The following is a 20,632-nucleotide window of genomic DNA, read 5'->3' as shown; positions in this document are numbered from 1 at the left end:
CTGGCTGAGCCTCCTCTTGAGGCTACATTGCAACTCGACTGTACCCCCTGCCCAGTCCCGCTTCCTCCTTACTCCCCCTCACAGGGACCCCTAATAATCTCCATTTCAGAGCTGCTTCCTGGGAACCCGAACCCATGACACTGATGGGACAGGATTGTAGGTGGCTCGCAGTGACCTCTTCACTGGGCCTCGGCACTGGAGGTCTAGGGAGGAGGTGGGCAGGCTGCCTGGTGTCCACGGGGGCCTCCCGAGGTTTCCCGCACTGCCAGGGAGCTCTGATTGTTTCTGGGAGGCCCTGATTCCACCCGGGTACAGAAGCCAGTGCAGGGAGCACCAGGACAGCCCGGTCGAGGCAGGCTGGGATGATGGTTTGCATATAGACTTGGCCTCTAGGCCTCAGCCTTTTTTCTGGACTGGTGTCATCACCTCCAAACTCTGGTGATGACTGGTGTCATCACCCCATGCTCTACATCCCCACCCCCCACCCCCACCTCGTGGGTTTACCACGGTCACTGCCAAGAATGGCGGCTTTGAAGCACAGCCTGATGTGGTCTCCGCCCCCGTTGCCCAAATCCCGCGTGCTTCCCACAGTTCCCGGATTCGTTTCCCGGGTTCCGTCTCCCCATCAGCACCCGACCATCCCCTGTCCGGGGACTCCTGTGTTCACTGAAGTAAACAGCATCCTTGGACACTGTGGTGGGGACAGTCCCTTCCTGTGCACTAAGCCGCTTCAGCAGCGGCCCACTTGTTTCCCTGGAAAAGAGAGTGTCCGCTCTGATTTCCGACGGGGCAAATCATTCCATAGGATGCCTTTTCCAGCAGCCGCCCCTCCCCTCCCTGGGTGGTCAGGGCGCTGCCTCTCTGCACTCCCTAGGCCTCCATCCCTGCCTCCATCCTGGTGTGTCGCATGGCACGAGGGTGTGTGAGTCTCCTGCCTGTCCCCACCCTGCCGGGAGCCTCTTTCCAGACGTGGCGTCTTGCACCACTAGCTCCCTGTCTCTCAGGTGTTGGGGACCCCGTCTTCTTCCATGGACCGCAGTCACCGTGGATTTCGTATGCGGATTTGCACCCGTGTGACCATGTGTGACCTAAACTTCCCAGTGGGCTCATGAGGCCTGTTCTGGAAGCCTTGGGGGATCCAAGCCACGTCTGTCTTTCAGCTCCTTCTGCGCAGAGTTCGTGGCAGGCCTCGTGAAGTGGCTGGAGTTGCCCGAAGCCGTCTTGCCAACCATGACTGCTTTCGCCAAAGGCCTGGGAGGCGAAGGCGCAGACATGTTTGCTCCGATTTTATTGAAGGACCCCATCTTGAAGGATGACCCACTGGTGATCGTTCAGGTATGCCCACCGCCAGGGGGCAGCTGCCGGAGAAAGGAGAACTAAGTATTTCCTTCCAAAGTCAGTCTGAAAATCGCTTCTGTTGGGGTGATATAGTTGAAAGAAAATATTTTGGGGACCTGGGTGGCTCAGTCGGTTGAGCGTCCAACTCTTGGTTTTGGCTCTAGTTATGATCTCAGGGTCCTGAGTTCGGGCCCCGCGTCATGCTCTGCGCTCGGTGCGATGTCTGCTTGTCCCTGTCCCTCCCCCTTTGCTCCTCCAACCCCTCTCCCACTCATGCTCTCCGTCCTTCTCGCTCTCTCAAATAGATAAACTTTTTAAATAAGAAAGATAGGGGCGCCTGGGTGGCTCAGTGGGTTAAAGCCTCTGCCTTCGGCTCAGCTCATGATCCCAGGGTCCTGGGATCGAGCCCCACATCGGGCTCTCTGCTCAGCGGGGAGCCTGCTTCCCCCTCCTTCTCTCTCTGCCTGCCTCTGCCTACTTGTGATCTCTGTCTGTCAAAATAAATTAAAAAATCTTTTGAAATACATAAATAAATAAGAAAGATAAAATATTTCATCATAATATCACAGATTGATGATCACAGCTAACAGTAAATTATTGTTAAATATTTACCATTGATTTAATTTCATACTTACATCGTGTTTATTATGTACCTGACAAATACTAACTCATTTAATTCTCCAAGCAACTTTATAAAGTAGGTAGTATGGTCCTCCCCTCGTTATAAGTAAGGAAACGGAGCCACAGAGAGGTGAAGTGACATGTTCGGGGTCGTGTGGCCAACAAATGGCTCAGCTAGGAGATAATGACCCGCCAACATATTGCTAATTCCTGTTATTTTTTTTCCCCAGGACCTTCTGAGCTTCTCACTCAAGGATGGTGAGTTGATTTTCTCAGTTCTATATGTTTTCGTAAAGTTCAGTAAGTTTGGGGTGACCCTCTTCATGCTTGGCCAGCAAAGCCACAGGTGGTGTCGCCACCTGTGGGTCCGTCCCCCGTGGCCTTTTTGGTGCAGGGGAGGAAAGGAAACGTCGTGTAGCTGGGGAGCCAGTGAGCCCCTCATTGGTGCCACACACCGTGGGGGCTTGGCACCAATGAGGGGGAGTAATGGGGGGCCATTACTACATCTCTCCTCACAAGGCCCCACGGTTTTACCTGCTAAGTCGCCCACCACTCCAGTCTGAGCCATCATGACCCCCTCCTGAACGACAGACAGCAGGGGTGTCCTCACTGGTCTTCCTGGGGGGGGCAGCCCCGCCTCATCTCTCAGCACACCCCTTCCTGCTCTCCTCACCAGCCTCCCTCCCCAAGGGCCTGTGCTTCCGGCACCATGGACTTCGCGGGTGCCCTTCCCCTGCCCAGAGAGTGTCTTGCTCCTCTTGCCCTCCTCCCTGTGCTCAGGGAGCACTTCCCTGGGGAGGCCCCTGGGCTCCCATCTGCAGTGTTCCTCCCAGCACCATGTGGCCAAGGCTTCTCCTCTAGACCGGAGCTCCAGGAGGGCAGGGCCACATCTGGCTGCCTTCACCACGTGTTTCTAGTCCCTAACCCAGCACCTGGAACCTAGCACATACTCAGTGGATACCTGGTGAATGAACTAAAGAGACAGATCTTACTGCCCCGTTTTGTGGATGAAAAAGTTGGCTCAGAGAGGTTAAGTGATTTGCCCGAGGCTGCGCAGTTAAGTGGCAGTGTGGGATTCGACCCACGTTCTCTCCTAGGGCTGTCAGGACGAATTACCGAACTTCGGGAAGCTTGAAGCTGCAGAAATGTATTCCGTCACAGCTCAGGAGGCCCAGATCCAGAAAGCAAGGTGTCAGCGGGGTCTCGCTCCTTCTGAAGGCTGTAGGGGAGAACGTGTTTTGCCTCTTGTAGCTTCTGCTACCTCCAGGCATTACCCCAGCCTACAGTCTTGTCTGTCCCTTCTCTGCCTTCATCAGCCCGGGGCCTGCTCCTCCCTTTCCGCCCATTCTCTGTGCCTCCTGCAAAGACCTTGGATAGGGTGGCCTCAACCAGAGCTCTTTAATTATACCAGCAAAGACCCTTTTTCCAAATAAGATCACCTTCCCAGGTTCTAGGACCTGGCTATATCGTTTCGGGGGTCAACATTGCAACCCACTGCAGCGCCCAGGGTGTCCTGTACCAGCCTGCTACAGGGCTCCCCGGACCCCGTCGCTCCGCATCCATTTCTCCCACCTCCTCTCTGCCCGGGCGCCCCATCACTGTGTGTGTGGCTTCTTCTGTTCCCTGCGCTAATGAGAGATTTGGGCACAAAGACCCCCGATGTTTATTCTGACGGCGAGCAGGGAGGAGAAGCACCGAACTGCAAGTGAACTCCCAGCAGCCTGCAAACCATCACGTGGGAAGTACATTACACCTTTATGAAAGATTACGTAGGGAAAGTCACACCAGCCACCCCACCCCCCCGCCCCGCTGGAACCCCAGCTCATGGGGGAGTGGGGGGGCGGGAGGGGGAGGAGGAACGGGATTATGAGAACAGGAAAAGCAGGTGCAGAAACACGGGCAGGAAAGCGGGCCATCGCAGTGGCCTTGGGCAGCTAGCTGAGCCTGGGGAGGAAGCAGGATGTACTTGACCTGGGCAGACTCTAGGAGGCGTCCCCATCCGTCCGGTGTGAGGAAACATGGCCTCCACGAGGGCAGCAGAGATCCTGGGGGTGAAAGGCTGACCCAGGAGTCCTTCTGTCAGAAGAGACGGCAGGATCCCTGACTGACCAGATGGAGGGAACGCGGGGGAGGAAGCGGGAGTGATGTCTCAGCTCCGGAACTCTAGTGACTTCCAGGGTGCCAGGGTGTTGGGACCCAGCTGGGGAACCCTGGTTGGTCTTGAGTGCCCCTTTCATGCAAAGTGGTGGTTCAGGGACCCCGAGAGAAGGGCGCTGGGACCTCCTCGAGCCCCACGCAAGAGGTCATGGGACCTGTCCCCTCACGCATGCCTGCTTCGTACAGCTGTGCTCAGCGCGGTCAGTGTCCACGAGGGCGGGAGGGCGCACAGGACACTGAACCTTGGGGCTCCTTCTTAGGAGGCTAATGCATTTTCTTTTTTATTTTTTAAAAAGAAAGAACTTTAAGTCCTTGCTCTCACAGTACGGTCTGTGGACGGGCAGCACTGGCGGCCAGGAGTTTGTTAGAAATCCAGACTCCCGGGCCTCACCCACACCTCTGACTCGGACTCTGCTCCCTGACTAGATCCCAGGCGGCCCCTTGCTAGTCAGAGAAGTGCGGCTTCGGGCTCCAAGCCCTCTGTGTATTTCTGGCCGTGCTCTAGCCAGACAAACGATCTTCACTGCCGTGCTCTAGCCAGACGAACGATCTTCACTGCCCGTCTCACAGCTGCATGGGACCGCAAGGATGATCCGCTGGGCCCCTGCGCTCGGGCCGGCACGGCATTTAGTAATACTCCCGTTGGCTGATGAGGCTTGCCCCAGGACGTGGCAGAGACGGTCTGAGAGCGTGGCCCAATTATATTACTTTTTTCTGTTTTTAACCAGAATTAAGGAAGGAATCATCATGTCTGATGCGCCTGGACCCTCATAGAGTCAGGAGTTGAGTCCGTACAGAGGGAGATGCCAGGAGAGAGCACAGACACGCTCTTGTTATAATGCCTGTAACAACGATGCCATCTGCTGCTGAGCGCTCGCTGTGGGCCTGGCCCGTGGCTGAGGGCCGCGCGGGCATGGAGCCCACTGAGCCCCCCCAAGGGGCAGTTGAGGGTATAGGCCTGAGCGCGTGGTCTCAAGGGCATCCTGGATGAGCCTGTCAGTTTTCCAGGTGGAGAGATGAAGGCCCAGAGAGGGGAAGGGGCTTTCCCCAAGACACACAGTGCTAGAAGCAGACTGGGAGTTAGAACTGGGTCTCTGGCCTCTGGGGCCAGCACTTTGCCCCATTGCCTTATCACCGGGTAGGAGGAGCAGGTGTCCCAGGGCTCCTGCCTCTGCCTCAGTTTCTCCCTTTCCTTACCTAGAGACTCATATTCATCTTACCTTTCTTCCTGCCCCCAACCCGCAAACCACAAATCCTCCTGAGCCCCCTTTGAGGAACTAGGACACAACCTAGCCCGCTCTGCTGTGGGTGACCTTGGCCTGGGTCTCACAGAACAACTGGAGTGGGTTTAAAATGGTGTGTCTCATGTCACCACCTGGTACTTCATGCCCTCCCAGGGGCATTCTTTGAGCGGCATTGAAACCATTATTATCTGATAGCCTCCCCAGGTCTCTGCAGCTCTGACAGTGCACAGCACATGGGGACCCCAAAGGGGCAGGGACTAGGGCTCCGAAGGTCTACAGAGGTCAGGGGTGGACGGATCCGCAAACCTTCTGGCCCATCCTCTCAGTGCGTAGATGGGAAAATGAGGCCCAGAGGTGGGCCTGGCTGGCCAGTCCTTGTTGTATCCGAAAATCTTTATCCATATTCATGAATAAAGAAGTGGCGGCATTTGGGGAGTTAGCCTGTTTGAGTGTTAAAATTCAAGCTCCACTTTGGCAAGTTTATGAATTGTTCTGTGCCTCAGTTCCTCACATGTCAAAAGGGAATAACAGTAATCTTTACCTTAGAGGGCAGTGGTGGGGATTAAATGAGGTGTACCATGCAGAGTGCCCCAGACAGCGGGCCATGAGTGCTGCTCACAGGGGTTGATGGTTAGAGGTAAAGTGACAAAGCCCTGAGAGTCAGGAAACCTGGATACTCATCCTATCTCTGAGACGCTCTCATGGTGTGACCTTGATCAAGTCACTTAACCTCTCTGAACTGCAGCATCATATGCAAATAAAGGCACAGACAGATACTCCTTAAAAAAACAAAACAAAAAAGAAACTGGCTTTGGTTTTTTTTTTTTTTTAAAGACTTTATTTATTTATTTGACAGAGAGATCACAAGTAGGCAGAGAGTCAGGCAGAGAGAGAGGGGGAACCAGGCTCCCTGCTGAGCAGAGAGCCTGATGCAGGGCTCGATCCCATGATTTGAGCCGAAGGCAGAGGCTTTAACCCACTGAGCCACCCAGGCGCCCCCCTGACTTTGGTTCTAAGAGCATGGTTAAGAATCTTAGAAGGTCAGTGTCATAGTTGGCCCATTTGTTCAGGTGCTTCCCCCATAAATTGCATGAGGGCAGGGCCCTGGTCTGGCCTGTTCACCATTGCACCCCAACATCTACCACACGATAGGCACATGGTGGGCATTTAGTAATTATTGGATGGCTAGATGGGAGAATGGATAGATAGAGAGATAGAGGGATGGATGGATGGACAGATGGGTGAATAGATGGGTTGAAGGAAGGAAGGATAGGTGGAAGGATGGATGGATGGATGGATGGATGGATGGATGGATGGAAGGATGGATCAATGAATGGAAAGATAGATGGATGGCTGTTTTTTAGAGAATGCATTTAGGTACTAGAAGGGTTAGGTACTTGAGGGTTAAACCATCTTCTACAGAGACTGATAGGATAGGAGGAGGCCTTCCAGGCAGCTAGGTTTCTTTGTGAGTGTGAGATAGGGTGATTAGTCACGGAATCAGCCCAGGAAATCAATACGAAAGGCTGGATTTCTCAGAACTTCCTGGAAGGTTGAACTTAACCAACACTGTTGGGATCTCAGTCACCAGACGGTGCCATCTCGGCAGCTGGGTGGACTTTTGTGGGTGATAACCATGGTCTCATCCAGTAACAACCACCAAACTCTTTTCCCACACAACCGAGAAAGTAATTCTCTTACTCGCTGAAGGTTAAACAGAATCTAAGCCAGTAATTCTAAACCAGGTTCCTCGGGCTCATCACTCTTGGCATTTGGACTTGGATCTTTCTGTGTGGTGGGGCCATCTGTGTGTTGTAAGATGTCTAGTGGTATCCTGACCTGGTACTCATCAGTACCACTTCCTGAGCTGTGACAGCCAACAATGTCTCCATAAATGTCATCTGGGGAGCAAAAATGTCCCTGGCCGAGAACCACTGCTCTAGAACCCAACATCTGTCCATGTCATGTGGGGCCAGTTTATTTGTAGTTGGTAAATTTTGTAAGGTATTCTACTTGCCTTCCTATGTCTTACATGTAGATTGTAGATTGCTGTTTGGTGTATAATCCTCAGGCCAACTGCAAAGGGAGGTAGTTTTACCCCCATGGACGGGGGAGGAAGTCAGGCTCAGGAGGTTAAATAAGTAGCCCAGGGTTTCCTTTCAAAGTAAGTTTCAAAATTCCATTTAAGGCAAAGTGAATGTCACTGTGAGCTCTGCCCAGGTGCCCAGGTGCCCCGAATCACGGGGTTCGCCCTCTGGACTCTGAATCCAAAGATAACATTGACTCCAGGCCACGGACCCAAAGGAAGTACCTGCCACCTGGGACAACTGTCTTACCGCAAACTTGACTCTGCTTTGTGACCTGGTCTTTATTACTGAATTGCAAACCCTACCTCCCTGGTGAATCAGAAAAGTTTGAGATATTGGTGTTTCGATATGGTCAAATTGTGTACACTGGGTTTTCTGTCAGCATCGCTGAAACTCATACAGTCTGTTACCAGTATCAGAACTGACTGGTTCATCCATCAGCAAGAACCAAGCACCCACTCTGGGCACCAGATCTTGTCTGGCCCCGGGAGTAATTCTCATCACAGCTGATACTATGGAAGGCCCACTATGGGCAGGCCCCGAGCCAAGCGCTTTATGCTCATTCATTTAACCCCCGCTGTGACCCTAGTACGCAGATGCCATTACTGTTTCCATTTTACAAAAGAAGAAACTGTAGCACAGAGAGGGAAATGACGTGCCCAAGGTCACACAGCTACAAAGTGATGGGCCCAGGATGCAAATACAGGCGTGGTTCCAGAATCTTCTCTTAACTACCCCTATGCTTCTCAAGCGGATAGAAAGTAATAAAAGACCTCCACCTTACAGCTGACTTTTTAAGGAGATTTGACAAGGTCAGAACAAAGAGTGGGGGGCCCCAGGTGGCAGGAGCGGAAGAGCGAAAAGGTGCAGCTGAAGGAGAGTCTCGGAAGTGACCCCTCTACACCTATGACCACTAGTCCTCAAGGAACCTTGTCACCAGCCTCCTGCCCTTAACCGTCCCCCTCTAATAAGCCATGGGAAAAAACAATCTGAGTTCAGATCCTCCCATGAGGGGATCCATCCTCAGAGCCCTGTTCCCCGAGTTATGTTCCGCCACGCAAAGTGAGGACCCTAGGCAGAAGTAAAAGCTTAAAGCCAGTGCCAAGTGCTGGGCAGAGAATAGGATCAGAGTAAGGCATAGATTCCTTGTATGCAAAAAGGTTCACTGAGAGTGAAAACAGGGAGAGGTTTTTAAAATTTTCTTGAAGTGGGTCAACTGAGGGGTGCTGGTAGAGCAGGCTGGGTGACAGTTGCATGACTACAACCTGAGAAGGGTGTTCTCACACCCTAGGGGGAGAAGTAAAATCCCTGGCCTGCGGGATACCAGCAGGGCGGTACCAGCTGCCGGCTTCTTAGCCAGGGTCTTAGCATAAGGATCGAGGAGGTGTCAGAATCCAGGAAAAGAGCAGGACGAGCCACCCTTTACTGAAGGGGGAGTGCATCCTGCAGGTTGGCCAGGCTCTTCGTGGGCATCCTCCTGTTTCATCTCAACAAAAGCCAGATTAAAAGGGTATTCTTGTCTCCGTCGTACAGACAAAGAAACTGCAGCTCAGAGAGGTCAAGAAACTTGCCTGAAGTTTTCAGCTAGGCAGCTGAGAATTCAGACCCAATCTGTGTGACAACAAAGGTGAGGCTTCTGCCTCTGGGCTCCCTTTCTTTGGCCTGGAGGGCAGTCCCCAAAGGGAAGGCAGTGACCATGATCTCTTCAAAGGTCTGGGATCCTGCTGCTCTGCAGAAAGTACAAGGTCAGCCCTGGGCCTGCCTTGCCGATGTTGTACTTAAGAGATGGAGCCATACTGAGCCCAGAGGCTTGTTCAGTGCCTTGCAGTGAAGGTCATACCACCTCCTTCCGGGGACGGGGGAGTGTTTGAAAATGTGGGGAGAGTGGAGTTGTTATCACAACACCTGGGGGGGGGCACATGTCCTCTGATGCATAGGACAGCCCTGGACAGTGAAGTACTGGAGCCATAGCTTCTCTGTTGGGAGATACTGGTGGGGAGGAGGGCCCAGAAGTGTGGGTTCTGGCCCCCGCTTTGTCGTGAACATACTGGGTGATTTCGGACACGCCCTTGTTCTTCCTAAGTCAGAGGAACGGGTTGGACACCAAGGGCTTCTGCAGCGCGTGGTTGTAGGTCTGGAGTGGGCACCGGGGCCACTCGCTAGTTGTGCGGGGCTGGTGCACTCCTGCCCCCTGGTGGCTGAGCAGAGGAGCTCCCTCCGTTCCCCCATCACCACCACCACCAACAACCACAAAGAGTTTCCTAAGAACAGGGTGACCTGTTATTTGGGCTGGGGCTGGGCCTGGGATTGTGTGTGCACACCACATATCCCTGAACACAGAAAAGATGCACCGCTGACCACATGGGATCATCCTGGAGCCCCCAAACTCACTTGAGAGGATACTATTTGCCTTTGAGAGACAGCTACACTGGACTGGACAGAGGCATTGGCACCCAGTAATCCTGCTTGTTATCTGAGCTCTGCCTCTCTCTCAGCTCAGTGACTTAGAAGGTCTCTCTGCACCTGTTTTTCCTCTTGCGCAAAGCTGAGCATTGTCATACTAAACTCCCAAGACCGTGGGGAGGATGGGCATTCGATCACACGGGCCAGCTCCTCAGGGGGTGCTCGGCACTTAGTAGGAGCGCCATGGACCATGGTTTGGACCACGGTTTGGACCACGCCATGGACCAGGTAGCACAGGGGATCTCGATCACGCCCCTGCCTCCAGGCATGAGGGTGCCCAGACCTTCTCAGACCAGGAAGTGCTAACCTGCTCACCCACCACTGTGTTGCTCAGAGTAGGGACCCCCTGCTTCAGAATCACGTGGGGAGCTTGAGAAAAGTACACATTCCCGAGCCCCGTGCCAGACCTGAGTATGGGGCCGGGGAATCTGAATTTTCACGAGCCGCCCTATGACCTCCATTGTGGGTCTCAACCCCACATGGCATTATCTGGATTCACGTCCTCAGTGACTTGCAGACTCTGGTCTCCTGAGGTTGATGAAAGATAGGGCAGAGGCTGCTGTGGAGCTGTTTCAAGTCCAGCTAACCTTGGACTTTTGAAGTTGCCTCCTGGGAGGTGGGATGGGGAACAGGCACCCTGAGACTGACCCTTAGATCTCTGAGTTGGAAGGGACCTCGGGAGACCAGTTTCCCTGGCCTTGGTCCTTTGGGTGGGTTTCCAGCTGGACTGGGACCTGAGCAGCCCTCAGGAGCAATGGGGGCTATCTTACCTGCCCACTGCCCACTTCAGGCAAGATCAAGGCCTGATCCAGACTCAAGGGGAGGCCAGGAGGGAGGAGCAGAAGCCAAAAGCAATATATGGGCCTGAGAAATGTGTAAAGACAGTGATTTGCTGCCTCAGCCATGGTTCCTGTGTCCTGGGTGGGGCCAAGGGCACAGCGTCTGCGGTCAGACCCTCCGCTTTCCCACCCACCAGCTGGGTGACCCAGGACAAGTGACCCAGTTGTCTCAGTCTCCGTGCCTCTTTGGATTAGATGGAGATACTACCACAGCCGCCTGCTTGGGTGACTGTGAGAATTCAGGGAATCAGTACGTGCAGAGGGTAGTCCCAAGTCTGGTTTCGAGGAAGCAGTGCATAAAGGAAGCTTCCAGTATTCATGAGTATTAATCATAGGGTGTTTCTGCTGGAAGGAGATACAAATCTTATCCAGCATAATTATTCTCCCCTATTTTGGACCTCTCCCAACAGAGATACGTTCATTCATTCATTCCTACAAATTGCCCATTCTTTGCTCTTACAATGATAATTACACATCTGCTTTGCTTTGGGCACAGGCCTGGATGCTAGGAATGTATGGTGATTTTGGAGCTTCTATTCCGGAGGGGGAAACATCATAAATAAGTCGGCCAATGTAAAAATCAAGTTTTTTTTTTTTTAAGATTTTATTTATTTATTTGACAAACAGAGAACACAAGTAGGCAGAGAGGCAGGCAGAGAGAGAGGAGGAAGCAGACTCCCCACTGAGCAGAGAGCCCGATGTGGGGCTCGATCCCAGGACCCTGGGATCATGAGCTGAGCCGAAGGCAGAGGCTTTAACCCACTGAGCCACCAGGCGCCCTAAAAATCAAGTTTTAAAAGGTGATAAGAAAATACCTTTTGATAAAGGAATAGAAAGCAATGGAGTGGAGTCAGGGAGGACTTCTCAGAGGAGGTGACATTTGAGAAAGGATCTGAGTGATGAGCAGCTCCGAGAGAGTATTTGAGGCATTGTCAAGACTTTGACATTTAAGAGTAACTCGTCACTGTAAGAGATGATCCTACCCAGAGGAGGAGAGAGGCCTTACCCAGCAAACGCACTGTCTCCGTTGTCCCCTGGGGATGCAGAGTTCAGAGGGCACTGGAAAGAGAGAAAAAGTCTCAGCTGGAGGCGGGATGCAGAAACAGGTGGGCACATCAGAGAACCCTGCAGACAAGGGAAAGCTTCAGTTAGTTAAAGAGCCAACACATCTTACGAATTGCTGGGCATCGCTCTGGGCACTGGGAGACAACAAGGAACAAAGCAAAAGTTTCTGCCCCTGTGGGACTGACAGTCTGGTGGGAAGAACCAGATAGTCAAGTTATCCACAGATGCAACAGTGATAGGAACGAGGGACAGGGAAGGTCTGGCCAGCGGTGGGCTGCTTGACTTTAGAGGCTGCTGGCTTCTGTAAGGAGAGAATTTTTTTTTTTAATTTGTATTTTTTTTTTAAGATTTTATTTATTTATTTGACAGAGATCACAAATAGGCAGAGAGACAGAGAGAGGAGGAAGCAGGCTCCATGCCAAGCAGAGAGCCTGATGTGGGGCTTGATCCCAGGACCCTGGGATCATGACCTGAGCCGAAGGCAGAGGCTTTAACCCAGTGAGCCACCTGGGTGCCCTAGGAGAGAATATTTTTGACCTGACTGATGAGAAGGGACCAGCCAGGCAGAGCTCTGGGAGAGGAGCCTTCCCATTAGAATAGCAAGTGCAAAGGCCCTGGGGTGGGAAAAAGAGCTTGGCTTCTTGGTGGGCCAGATACTGGTGCATGAAACAGGGATCAGTGGAAAATGGTGTGGGAGAGGGTGGTGGGAAGAAGCCAGGTAATGTCCAGCCTTATGGACCCTGGGAAGAAATGTGGATTTTATTCTGAGTGCCTTGGGAGAGTTTTTAGTTGGGGAAAGAGCACAATCAGCCGTATGACTTTGCCCCTCTGGCTGCTCTGCGGCAGATAGAGCGCTGGCAAGCATGAAAGATGAGAACCAGAGTAATGGCCAGTGGCTGAAGAGGAAAGGTGGTCCCAGTGGCCACGGTGGCCAGTGGTAGCGGAGTGCCAGGGTCCGACTCAGGATATATTTTGAAGGTGGAGCTGACAGCATTAGCTGGTGGATGGGATGTCAGGGTAGGGCGACCAGAAAAACCAGGGCAATGCCCAGGCTTTTGACCTGAGCTCCACAACAGGAGAGTCGGGTGTTTGAGGAGCGAGTCGGCCAACTGGCAAGTTGGCAGTAGAGCCGGAACCAGAAAACTCCAGTGTCAGGGTCACCTCGGATTCATGCCCCTCCCCCACCAGCTACCGTTTGCCTTATGTGGGACCTCACCTCCAAGTCCACCAGCCTGGCTGCCAGTGACCTTTACACAGGGCTGACATTCCCAAGCCCCATGCCCCAGTATACTCAGGGAGCTAATCACGAGTCCTGCTGGCAACCCATATTCCAGAAGCTAACTCAATCACTGCAGCCTTATGCAGTGTAGTATGAATTCACAGCTAATTATCATTGCCACCATGAATCACCATGGCGGAGGCTGGCTTACTTTCCACAGCTTAACTATCACCTGGATGCAAGAGTCTGTGATAGTGGGGTGTGTAAGTGACCCAGGAACCCCAGGACACGACATGCCTATTCCGCAGCACGTAGGCAGTTGTGGTCAAGGACAGTGAGGCAAACGCTGCCAGTTCGTGGCTCGCAGAGTGCCCTAGTGCTAGGAAGGGACTGGTTTATTCTGCAGAAGCTGAAACCTCAGACTCCAGGACTTCGGAGGGCCACGCGTGGTGAAGCTAGCCACTACTACTGTAGTATAATTTAGTAATACTTTAGTATAATATACTTACCCACATCGCGGGCGCCCAGCGGAGGAGTCTAATTCCGTAATGTTCATTAGGGGCCTCTCGTGGACTGGAAGTCCTCTCCTCAAACCTTTGTGAAGTGACTCACCATTTCCATTTTCCACCCAAGCAAGGATGAGCTGTTTGCTGAGGGTTAGACACACAAATCCCTCCCAGGTCCGTCAAATTATTCATTGAACATTTGTTCTTTGTGGCAAGCGCTGTTCGGAGAACTAAAGATAGAGCAAAGATTACTCTTATAAGGTTGGTTTTACAAAGTTTATATTTCAGGAGGAGAGAAAAACAAAAGTAAATGAATATATCAGAGATAGTGAGCTCTGTGAGGAGGAAAAAGCCAGGGAAAAGAGATAAAGAGCGATGGGCGGCCGGTCAGGAAGGCCTCTCTGGACAGGAGACTTTGAACAGAGACCTGAATGAGGAGGAGAAGGCCTACATGTAGATCTCAGGAATTAGCCTTTTAGGTGGTGGACCGACAAGTGCAAAGGCCCTTGAAGCAGGAATGTTCTAGAAGTCGAGGTCAGGACTTTTTTTTTTTAAAGATTTTATTTATTTATTTGACAGAGAGAAATCACAAGTAGACGGAGAGGCAGGCAGAGAGAGAGAGGGAAGCAGGCTCCTTGCTGAGGACAGAGTTGCAAGGGAGATTCCTGCCCTCCCCCAGTAGAGATGTTTTTAGATAAACTATGGTCTCGGGGACTTGGGGTGTGCGGGGTAGAGGAGGAGAATGAGCGAAGAAGAGAAAATCCAATTTGACGTCTTCTTCTCCCTTTTTCCTCAGCAGTGGGCTTTTTCCCCCTTAGTCAGGACCCTATTCCTAAGTAAATCCATCCATTTTAAAAATTTTGTTCCATTACCTAAACATCTTTTTCAGATTTACAAACTTCTTAAGAATCTCTTTTTTTTTTTTTTTTTACGGCTTCTTCTCTGTGGGGCGGATGTGCTGTCGTTTATGGAACGGAACCCTGGTGTTAGAAATCTCCAGAATGCTCTCATTTCCACAAGGCCTTTACTTCCTAGTTCTCACATCCAGGATTGTTTTCTCAAGATTAGCATTTCAGAAATGGAATTCTGGGGCCAGCGGGGATGCACATCTTTCCCCCCTCCTTTTTACATTGGGGTAAAATACACATTTTTACGTGTACCGTTCAGCAGCATTAAGCACATTCACTGTGTCTGCCACCACCACTGTCCATCTCCAGAGCTCTTTTGTTTTCTTTCTTTTTTTTTTTTTAAGATTTATTTATGTATTTTAGAGAAAGAGCGAGCATGAGCAGGGGGAGGGGCGGAGGGGAGAAAGAGGATCTCAAGCTGACTTCCTGCTGAGTGCGGACCCCCCACACACACACAGGGCTCGACCCCACAACCCCAAGACGGTGACCTGAGCGGAAACCCAGAGTCAGCCACTCCACCGACTGAGCCCCCCCCCCCCAGGCACCCCTACAGAGCTCTTTTCATCCTGCAAAACTGAAACTCTGTCCCCCTAAACACTGAATCCCTCCTTACCCCTTCCCCAGCCCTCAGTCACTGTTCTGCTTTGTGACTCTATGATTTGGGGGATACACGGTGTTCTCAGGTTTTGGTCCATACTATCAAATGGCCCTCCGGGTGATTAAATCAATATGCACTTCCCACCAGGGAGGTCCTCAAGCACACACCTGTTTTCAACACCTCCTTAAAACCGTTGGGGTGAAAAAAATTGATCTTTGCTCTTCTCATGAAAATACCACCTTGTCTCTGATCAGTGGTTTTCAGTGCTACACGGTATCCCACCCAGGAGGCTGGCCCACGGGTTAGCTGACCGCCTCCGTGGGGCAGTGCATGGAGGCCGTTTCCAGGCCTGGGGCTGTATGGCTTGCACGGCTCTTTAAAAGCTAAACTGATTCTCTGTTCTTGTTTCTCTCTTCCCAGGGCGCTATGATGCACGGGCCCGAGTCCTCATTTGCCACATGACCTCCGTCTTCCGAGTGCCCTTGGGGGAGCTGGATCTCCTTGAAGAGACATTCCTTGAGAGCCTGAAGGAAACCAAAGAGGAGGAGTCTGAGTAAGGGAGCCCTGTGACCCCAGCCCTGCCTGCCAGGAATAGAGGATTTCCACTTGAGTGCCCTGTCCCGCTAACACGTGCTCCCCTCTTCCCTCCCCGCCGGTAACAGCTGATGCAGGGAGATGGAAGAGGCACCGGCCCGAGAGTCCCAGTGCGGCCCTGCCTCTCTGGGTGGCCTGGTCCTAGCAAGTCACTTCCCCTCTCTAGGTGCCAATCCTCGGTTGTACAAAGTGGGGATTGAATGGATTATGGCCGGGGGGGGGGGGGGGGGGCATGGGTCTGTGACTGGAGCAGTCCGTGACCCTGACACCCAGCTCTGTTCTTGTGACCCTTTGTCTGTGGGCCAGAGTGGCCTGGATCAAAATCCTATCTGTGACAACCATCTACTTGTTGACCTTGGACAGGGCCCCCCCTTCCCTAAACCACAATATTCTTATCTGTTACATGGGAATAAGGATAGTCTTCCTGGGGGCACTGTGAAAAACGAATGCAGTGGGGTAGCGGGCTGGGCCCGGGGCCGGGCCGCAGCAGGTGCGCAGAACACAGGAGTCCCTCCTTTCTCCCGCAGGCCCCCCGTCCCTCCCAGCTGCGGAGCGGCTTTGCTCTCTCTGCAGGGTCAACTGTGTACAGAGGGAAATTATCCTGGTCACGTGGCTAGAGCCCCAGAACACCTTACACGGGTTCTGATACCAGAGCAATCAGTCAGTCCCGGTCACAGCCTAATCGCAGGCTCTCCGCACCAGGCACGTCTCCCAGCGTCCTCTTTGTCCTGCCCAATGGCTCTCTCAGAGTAGCCAGTTTGTGCCAGTTCCACCCAGCTGGGAATGTAGCTTTGAAGCCGGCTTCAAACGGTTGCTGCCCTCCTGTCCCGGTTAGCAGGGCAAAGGAAGGGGCTGTTTCCTGGAGAAAGGAAGCACCTGGATCAGTTGAAATAGCACGAAAACAGGCTTGTGTTGATTCCCAGAGCTGTGTCAGTGAAGACACCCCTAGATCCAGGCCCATGACCATAATCAGGAGCTCGGCCCTGAGCCTTGTCGCACACAGACACACACACGCATATGTGTATGCTTGGAAATGAAGGACAATCCTAGCTGTTTGTTTGGAAATCTTAGTATCAGAAGAAAAAAATATGTCCTGCTGATACTCATAATGCCAGATCAGGGAGGATGCAAAAAAAAGTTCTATTTAACGCCCCCAGGCTTCCATTTTCCTCATCTGCAAAATGGGACAAAAACAGCACCCTCCTCCTAGGGTCCCTGGGAGGGCTCAGATGAGTTCGTACATGTGAAGTGCTTTGAGCAAACCTTGCAAAGTCACTGGCTGAATAAAACATTATTTGCCGTAGTACAATCATCATTGTTGACATTCCTACATACAGGCCCTTTCCCCAGAAAAATATTCCACGTGTGTAATTTTTAGATTCTGCTTTAGAGACTCTGGAGACCTATCGGGTTCTTCCTGTGGCCTCTGGAAGGATCTGAGACCCAGGGGAGGCCTAGAGACCATTAGGCCAGGAGACCTAGTTCTCAGTGTAATTCTGCTACTGAATGTCTGTGTGGCCCTGGACACGTTGCTTTCCCTCCTGGGCAACCACAGCAGTTTTTTTCACCTACACAAGTAGAGGATTGAATTTCTTTTAGTTCCACGGTTTGTGTTTCTGCAAGGTGAGCTGATCACTCAACACCCTGAGGCGATCCTTTGCAAGCTGGGGTTCAGAGGATGACACGTAGGATATATCTGTTCTTGGATCTGCCCGCCTGACTCCCACCCCCAAGCCTGGAGGCCATGCGAGCTTCTCCTGTGTGTTCAGTGACTTTACTTCCCTGTGCCTTCGCTCCTTTACCTCCAACAGCGGGATGATGGTAGTATCTCCAAACCAGGGCTATTGGGAGGATTAAATGAATGGATGCTGGTCAGAAGCTTGGCCCAGCACCTAGCACCTAGTAGGTGCCCATAAATGTTAGTGAATGTCCTACTGGCGCTTGACACTGATGATATCAGAATGACACGGTCAACCCATAGCTGTCCCTGAGCGCTCGGAAGATGCCTTCTCAGACAGTCCCTTCACGGTTCTGCAGAGGAAGAAACAGAAGGTCAGAGGGGTGACGTGCCTCGGCCAAGGTCACACCGCTGGCCAGTGGCACCACCAGTTTCAACCAACGCACCCATCTGAACATGGCACTCAGTGCCTCCCTCAGGGCACAGTGGACACGCCCTGGTTCCTTCCTTAATTCTGAAGAAAGCAGTAAAGATACTTCTTTTTTTTTAAGCAACTGCCATGCCCTGTGTTGAGCCCAGCACGGGGCTTGAACTCACGACCCTGAGATCAAGACCTGAGCCGAAATCAAGAGTCAGAAGTTTCACTGACTGAGCCATCCTGGTGCCCCAGTAAAGATCATTCTTAATGGGGCTTTCTGCACTTTTATTTAAGAAGTGTGAACTCCCAGAAATATGCTCTCCCTTGATGATGAGGATAAGAAACACCCTCTCATGGGAGATGTGGTGGCAGGGGTGACGTTTATTTGTGGATCCGTGACACGGGCAACGTAGGGGTCTTTCTCTTCACTATGTATCCGTGGCTTCGGCCTCTGTTCTTGGAAGGCTGACAGGGAACGCCAACTCAAGGTCATTTCTGGCATCCCAGAACACGAGTGTGACCAGGACTGGATGATGGCAGAGATTGCTGTGGTATCTGACCAGTGCGCGGTCAGTGATGGGAACAGGGCTCCATTCGGTTTTAGCATCGTGCTCTGAATTCCCACTTCCAAATATGGGAAGCATTATAGCCCTGTCTCCCAGCCAGCCTCTCCTGCGGTGCTTCAGATGTTGAAATTCAGCCAGACAATGGAATTAATCGCAGGAGTAAAATGCTGTGTTAGTTAATGATGATTGGCAAAGCCCTTCGTTTCATGTACAAAACAGTTATTAAGAACGTTCGAGTACTTAAATAAAAGTAAGGCAATCAGTTTGGGTTAACACTGAGAGAGAGGTCCTTAGCTAAATAACTTGGCGGGGAGGGGAATGTTGTATTCTCTGTGGTTCAGCAAATTTTTATAAACATTTAAATAATAACACTAGCAATTAGAGTATATCACCCATCTAATCTTTGTGACATGGATTCGATACACTAGGATTCATACATTGAAGTAAAACAGCTTCAAGAACCATATTTACTGGTTATGTATTTTATTCCCTTAAGGGTATAAGCTCCCCCCTACTCTGCATAAACTCCGCTAAAAGGGAAGATTATCTCCTATCATGGTTGCACAGATGTCGCTGCAGGAAGAATCTAGAAGCAGAAATTTATAAAATTTTACAACATCCCAGACAGATCCTAGTATCTCAGAAGTTTTACTCTTGGTGGTGATTGGCCCATTCTGTGGCTAAATATTTTATTTAGCCAAAATGCCCCACTGGCTTTACAGATCTGGGCAGTGCGAGGGGAAGTAGATACTGTAGAAACATGTCCACGGCCAGTCCTTGTTGGAATGATTAGGTTCTGCTCAAAGAACGTTTTCTGAGCACCGTCCAGGTCCCAAGCCCAGGACAAGCTGCTGAGGGTAGAAAGCAGGAAAGGTCTTGTCTGGGCAGTTGTTCGGCTTAAGAAACAGCGGGGCCCTGGAGGGCTTGCCATGGGCACAATTCCTTGCCCAGGGCTTCTGGCCCAGGAAGCTGTGATTTTAACAGCTACCCTGGGAGCTTGTGATGCAGTTAATACAAAGTCCCCCCCTTTGAAAACCAGTGGTCCAGACTTACATGCTGAGGACAGAAGGTGAAGGGCCCCAGAGTCCCGCATTTAGGCATCCCTGGGGCTCACACAGGCTTCCTGGAGGAGGTGACTCTTAAACGATGACGAATGTGTAGCCAGCCCAGAGGAAGGTGAGAAGGTCCTTGACAGCTGAGGTCCAGTGGGAGCACAGAGACCAAGGCCCAGGCAGTGGGGCAGTGCAGTGGGGCACTGCCTGGGGGCAGTGCAGTGTTTCTGAAGGGCAGACTGTGAGGGAGGAAATAATGGCTGGAAAGGAGGCAGGGGCCAGGCCACCGGGGGGCCTCAGTGTCATGCTGGGGGGGGGGGGCACTATCGTCACTCAGGGCCGAGGGAGGAGACACGGAGGCTGGGAGGGAGGAAAGCCAACGATCAGGGTTATCCTATCTATCCCTGTGGTGGGAGCTGACCTCATCCCCCCATTTCCAGTCCCTACGTGAGAAAATGATACTTCAGGAGCACGGGGTGACGCAGGAGATCACGGCAGAGCCGGGCTTGGATGCCTCTGCCCCCAATTCCCACACTGTCTCCCAGCCTGAGTCTGTGAAATGGGACGCCGCTGACTCAGAGTCTGCTGCTTGGTGCAGTGTACATTCCTGTTACACGTCCTCAGCGGCGCGAATCTTTTCCTCAGACCTTGAACTCTGCCCAGAGAAATTCATTTCCAACCTCCCTGTTTACCCAGAATGGTGCTAGAGATCAAGGGCCAAAGCTTATCTGCAGCCCGAGTGGAGGGGGGTTACCGTAGTAACGACAGGACCCGTACAGCCGCAAACATACTGACTGATCACAGTATGCCGCTAGTGGCGTGTGGATTATCTCCTGTGCTCTCACAGCGCCCCGGGGGAGGAAGTGCTATTATTATCCCAACTTGGAGGGTGAGGCAGGTCAGATGGGTCAGATCCTCACTGCTTGGTCACAGCAAGGAGCTCAAGCAACGGGATAGACTGGCTTTTGCAGCAGGGACTTGGTGACTTCCAAGTCTCAGTGGTTTACTCGACGAAGGTGCATTTCTTGTTCACAGGATGTGTCCGTTGCAGACTGGCGGTGGCCTTAGTCCTCACTGCACTGTCTTGGTCCCAGGTCCCAGGGGGACAGAGTGACCCCTATCTGGAATGTTGCTGGTTCGTGGCAGAGCAGGAGACTCATCAGACCCCTGCAGTGACGCTTAAAGATTGTTCCAGAAATGACACACACCCCTTCCACTGACCTTTCTTTGGTGACAGTGGGTCCTAGGGCCCCTCATTTCCAAGGGCAGGGGTGTGTAA

The 20,632-nt window shown here is 52.1% G+C and overlaps 1 protein-coding gene and 1 long non-coding RNA gene across 5 annotated transcripts in view; one reads left to right on the top strand and one right to left on the bottom strand.

The window, feature by feature from the left end:
• The window catches only part of TMCO4 (transmembrane and coiled-coil domains 4), an 86,516-nt gene that overhangs the window by 17,364 nt on the left and 48,520 nt on the right, over positions 1-20,632 (top strand). For all 3 annotated transcript variants that reach the window (XM_004741310.3, XM_004741309.3, XM_045063856.1), the window contains 3 exons: positions 1,161-1,335; positions 2,190-2,217; positions 15,466-15,598. In XM_004741310.3, coding sequence (XP_004741367.1) covers positions 1,161-1,335; positions 2,190-2,217; positions 15,466-15,598 — 336 coding nt within the window. The remainder of the gene's footprint in view (positions 1-1,160; positions 1,336-2,189; positions 2,218-15,465; positions 15,599-20,632) is intronic.
• LOC106004165 lies at positions 11,510-19,716 on the bottom strand. 2 transcript variants are annotated; one of them, XR_006601679.1, is made up of 6 exons: positions 19,355-19,713; positions 17,442-17,670; positions 16,289-16,498; positions 15,213-15,569; positions 13,543-13,769; positions 11,510-11,808 (listed from the first exon to the last, which is right to left on the bottom strand). It is a non-coding gene; the product is annotated as an uncharacterized LOC106004165 (long non-coding RNA). The 2 variants fall into 2 exon arrangements; XR_001177068.2 differs by having other exon boundaries at positions 16,289-17,670; positions 19,355-19,716.

The sequence above is a fragment of the Mustela putorius genome, unplaced genomic scaffold (assembly GCF_011764305.1).
Source record: "Mustela putorius furo isolate JIRA1106 unplaced genomic scaffold, ASM1176430v1.1 tig00003853_pilon_pilon_pilon, whole genome shotgun sequence".
NCBI classification, from domain to species: domain Eukaryota; kingdom Metazoa; phylum Chordata; class Mammalia; order Carnivora; family Mustelidae; genus Mustela; species Mustela putorius.
This window is presented reverse-complemented; position numbering and strand designations above follow the sequence as displayed.